Raw genomic sequence first — 5009 nt, 5'->3', positions numbered from 1 at the left:
TGTAACATATTTTCGAATGCATCATTCTTTTCTTCTTTCAATTTTATTTTAGTGTTTTTGCTCTGCAAAGCTGTGTGTTCAACCTTTACTAGCTAGATTCATATGTGCATGTTTTCTAACACATTTACAAATATAAATACTACAAAGACTAAAATAAACATGATTTATTTTCATGGTGAGACAATCCTTGTCACAATATGACATTCAGCTGTAATTAACTATGATTGTCGTGAATTAGGTTTTTTCTTTTGCTAATTAAAAAATTATAAATCTTTTAAAATAACTCAAAATCTTTTAAATAAATTATATAATGAATGCCCAGTTGATAAATCAAAACGTAACTATAAATCGAAACAAAAGTCCACCCTATTTAGTGTCTTCTGACTGTTTTTTTGGGTACCATATTCCATTTTTCATTTGACTCTGCACATGGAGGGAATGATTCTTTGAGCTGTTGAATAATATAATTCAGACTCTTCCTCTCCTAATTTCATGATCTCCGAAACCCCTCTATCTCCTGCTTATAGAAAAATGTGATTGCAACAGAAGCATCTTTCGGGCCAAACACTATATGATATCTTTTCAAAATTAATCTCAAATTGATCCATGCCGTTTCTAATATATCAAAAGGAGCTTACTTCTATGTAAGAAGGATACATCGTTGGCCTTAATAGCTAGAACAAACACACACGAATAGAGTTGAATAACAAAAAGCAAGAGTACAGGAGAAATAAAAAAAATTTAAAAGATGAAATTCATTAAATTATAACATCCCCTCTAACAATATTTATTGAACAACTTGCCTCCTTTATATCTATAGGTTAACAATATTTATTGAACGACTTGCCTCGTTTATAACTTACAATATTACTACAATATATTTCATCCCTACAATATATTTCTAACTTACTTCATTCCTCAAATCATAAGAATTACTCCAATATATTTCACAGGTTTCTGTGGACTACAACTCAGTTTTGTGTAGACTTCAACTCAGGACAGGTTTCAAAGATTCCTGATTTTGTCGTCGAAGGACATCCGATGCCAACTCAAAATATTTAAATAGCAATCAAACTTTCAGTCCAACATTAATTTCTACGTTTGAGATTTTCTTTGTAAGATTAATTATGGTTTTCTGTTTGGTGATGTTGGATTTTCACACTAGGATTTTATGGGAATTGATATGGGATTAATTGTTATTCTTGAATTCACTCTGAGACAATTAAAAATAATGATAATGATAATAGTTTGGAATTTTACTATTATCTAATGTTTTTGGTGTAATGGAAAACCTGGTGTAATGGAAAACCTAACATGATAGGAAATAATATGAAATTAGCTTTGACACCAAATTAATTCCAGATTTGCATATCCCACTCTAGTAGATAAGGTAATAATAATGTTTTAAAAGATTACTAATCCTTCCCGGTTTTGATGTAATCGAAACCCTAATAAACAATATGTGCTAGAACACGATGTCATGAATCATCTTTCAATATGTGCTTAAATCACGATGTCATGAATCATCCTTTTGAAAAATGTAGAATCGCAAAAATTCCATCATGCCTGATCAATTTCCAGGTAGAAATATTTAAAATAAACGGAACGTAGAGAGTCCGGATTTGTAAATATCTCTATATTTCTGTAACTAGACAACATGAATCATACATCTGTTAAAAAGTTGAAACAAACCTGTCTCTAGGTGCTCCATATTTATATTAAATACGGCCCAAATCCAACACAAACGTATATTAATTTTATCTATCCATTCACTGCAACAAAGCTGATTGTGGTCATCCATCTGCATTAACCAGTACTGGGGCATCGATACTAAAGCATATAGATAGCAGTGAATATTGGGAATATGCCGTGCGATTATATCAACTTGCATAGTAAATTGCTGTTTTGAAAAATATACAAGAGACTTCAATGGTGGAGGACGGGATTATGAAGGAGAAGTCGAGTGCGGCCCTTAAAAAAACGGTGATAACGATGGACGTTGTTGAGGGCTAGTATTGTCCTTTTCGGCTGCCCTATATGGAGATTTCGCAATTGCATTAACCCTGCACAACACAATAGAAGATAACCATTTCATTTTTAGTTTTGACTTGTGAGTTTCACTGGCGTACAGAAAAGAATGGGAAATATGAAGCTGTTATGGTACCTCTCCTTTCGCTTTTCCAGAAAACGTTGCACAGACTGCTTCCTCGTTATTGGAAGATCTGATCAAGACGCCATTGCCAAATGGACATGATCAGAAATCAAATCAATTATATTTCTATAGGGAACTAGTAATATTGGTACCAAGGAATTTGTATGCTACTTTAAAGGGTTAGAATAATAGATGTTATTACTAATTAGTTCTATGTAGACATATCAGATTGAATTCGATTGTTTTAGTTAAACACGCTAATTTATGAGTACATATTTAATACTAATTTATCGCCACAAATTTAACGTTAATACTATATACGAAATGGGAAAAAATCCCTTAAATTTAAAGGTAGATTGTATAATTTTGTGACCTCATCCATAATTGGTGGCCTTGGGCGTACCTATGTGCACCTTGCAATTAGCAGGTTGGTGGTGGATCGCTGTTCTGTCCGATAACTTTACAACATGAAGGGCTGTTTTCTGCTCAGTCTGCGATCCACATGGGCCGTTCTGGACTCCATTGTCGGGATAACTGGAATAGCTTCCATTGCTGGCAATTAACATTATGGCTTCTGCCTGTTTAAGCAAACAGATGTCATCATAATAAAATCTATGTCCGGCCAATATCCCCAAAACCGTTTGAATTTCAATACCCATACCTTATCAGCAGGAATATCGTCATACACGTTCACCGCTCCACCGTAGAAAATTGTCAATTGCGCACCGGATTTCTTAGTCGGAATTGTGGATGCAGCGGAGCTGGATTTCAAAATAATCCAAAATAATCCATTTTATGTCAGGATATGACATGAGCTATGAGTTTTAGAGGGATGAAATTTTTTGATGTGCAAAATTCTTTAAAGGGTAAAATACAATAAGATTGTTTTAAATTATTTTATTTAAAATTATATGATATTATATATATATCTAATTTTATCTAATTCCATATTGAATATACTGAATTACAAATCTCTCTGTGATATAAAATAAGCCTAGCAAACCTACCTAATCGCAAGAATTAGCTTTAAAAAAAGAGCGCAGTAGTAATTCTACCAAATACAATTCCACACCTGAAACTCGTCACAAAGCAAGAACAACCATCCTGATCATCATCCGACGAAGTGATGCTGTCCTCCGTCCCCATTACTGCGATTGGGGATCCAAAACCAGACTGGCTGGGGAATAAATTAGTGCAATTAAAACTTCTCCCAACAGAGGAGAGATCCAGCCGAGGTATAAACTCTGCAACTGGCCGCTTAGCAACGCCATTTACACTCCGAAGCCAAGATGGTAAACCCTTTTCCTCATTGCATTGCTCTTCAAACGCCAACGCCATTTTCAGTTCGGATGTGAAGCTCCCTTCCTCAGAAAACTAGTTTCTCAACGAACCATTGTTCTTATACTTCGCTTCTGCCGCACGTGTAGTAACAACTACATTACTCCCGAGATGGTTGCATTCCTCATTAACTCAGCCATCACTACTGTAACAACGCCTTCTAACAACGCCTTCAAATTTATCCAAGATTTTAAGTGGTTGCACTCCTAATGACAAATGAAAAATAAAGACCCCGCTGCTCCTCTTCCTCACAGTCACACGAAGCTTCGGGGAAGGGCGAAGAAAACTTGTGTAATGTTTTGCACCTGTGGCGCAGATATTTATTATTTGAACATGTCACGAATAATACAAATGGCGATGGTCCCGCCATTTCCTCAGAGCCGTGGGCGCTTTGCTTCTTCTGGGTCTGCCGCCTCGGCGGACTAATCAAGTGCTATATCCGACACGACTTTTTTGTCCGACTCTGACCGTTGAAAAGTAACTATCCAATCGTAGGCAAACATGATTATGTAACCTTGAGAGCTGTTCCAAGGTAATTTATTTTAAAAAAATTAAGATTGACAGGGGTATGTGAGGCACATCTGCAACTACGTTAATAAATGTGTTCGATATATTTAATAAACATATATTTACAACACTAAAATAATTATTAAGTATATATTGCTAAAAACTAAATATTCCTTATAATTAATAATTATATAAATAATCATAACTATTCATTATATATTTATATATCAGTGGTATATTTATGTATTTAGGTTTATTATATTATATATTAATATAATACTATATCATTATATAATATTATATTTCAAATTAACATATAATATTAATATTAATATTAACAATAATAATCACATTACTATGATGAATAATAATATTAATAACTATATAACTAACCACAATTATTAATAACTATATAAATATATTGTATATTTATATATTAGTGGTATATAATATATTTATGGTTATTATATTGATATTATATTATAATATAATATAATATTAATAATTATATTAATTAAACAAAATCTTTCACTCGAAATCACTTGAGAAAAAAAATTTGGCAACGCCTTTCGAACCAACCAGTGTGGTTCATCCTAGTCCTAAGGATGAACCACACTTGTTGGTTCGAAACGCGTCGCCAAAAATTTTTCTCATGTGATTTTTACCGAAAGGCTTTGTTTAATTCATTATGGATCACAGAAGATTTAATAGAGAAATTATATTAATAGCATTGATATTAACATATAACATTAATATTAATTAATATATAACATTAATATAATACATCTAATGGATAATTAATATTATAAGCCCAAGGGATTAATATTAAAAACCCAAGGAGTTAATAAACCCAATGGAGTGTTAATATTATAAAACCAAGGAATAAATAAGCCCAAGGGATTGTAAACCTAATGGATTAACATTAAACCTAGAGTTAGTATTAAAAAAACAAAGGATTAATAAACCCGTCGGACTAATAATATTATAAAAGGGATTAATAAACCTAACGTAT

At 32.7% G+C, this 5009-nt stretch overlaps 1 protein-coding gene across 1 annotated transcript; it reads right to left on the bottom strand.

Annotated features, from left to right (window-relative positions):
* Nucleotides 1-1588: 1588 nt before the first annotated feature.
* LOC149176803 (protein TIFY 10b-like) lies at nt 1589-3778 on the bottom strand. Its single transcript, XM_089423197.1, has 5 exons — nt 3225-3778; nt 2814-2913; nt 2556-2730; nt 2165-2222; nt 1589-2063 (listed from the first exon to the last, which is right to left on the bottom strand). Exons 1-5 carry the CDS (start codon nt 3488-3490, stop codon nt 1973-1975), a joined length of 690 nt encoding a protein of 229 aa, XP_089279323.1. The 5' UTR covers nt 3491-3778; the 3' UTR covers nt 1589-1972.
* Nucleotides 3779-5009: the final 1231 nt, after the last annotated feature.

This window comes from Pinus tabuliformis, chromosome 4_1 (genome assembly GCF_031772625.1).
Source record: "Pinus tabuliformis cultivar Carrire ecotype Pingquan chromosome 4_1, CPIR1, whole genome shotgun sequence".
In the NCBI taxonomy this organism is placed as follows: Eukaryota; Viridiplantae; Streptophyta; class Pinopsida; order Pinales; family Pinaceae; genus Pinus; species Pinus tabuliformis.
Note: the sequence above shows the minus strand (reverse complement) of the source record. Positions and strands in the feature narration are given on the sequence as shown.

What these genes read in the sequence shown, in the direction of transcription:
- LOC149176803 (XM_089423197.1), bottom strand. Translation starts at nt 3,490, where the DNA reads ATGGCGTTGGCGTTTGAAGAGCAATGCAATGAGGAAAAGGGTTTACCA. An exon ending in TAATTGCAAGGTGCACATAG is followed by an intron (nt 2,223 to 2,555) that starts GTACGCCCAAGG and finishes CGTCTTGATCAG; the next exon opens with ATCTTCCAATAACGAGGAAG. An exon ending in CTGGAAAAGCGAAAGGAGAG is followed by an intron (nt 2,064 to 2,164) that starts GTACCATAACAG and finishes TGTGTTGTGCAG; the next exon opens with GGTTAATGCAATTGCGAAAT.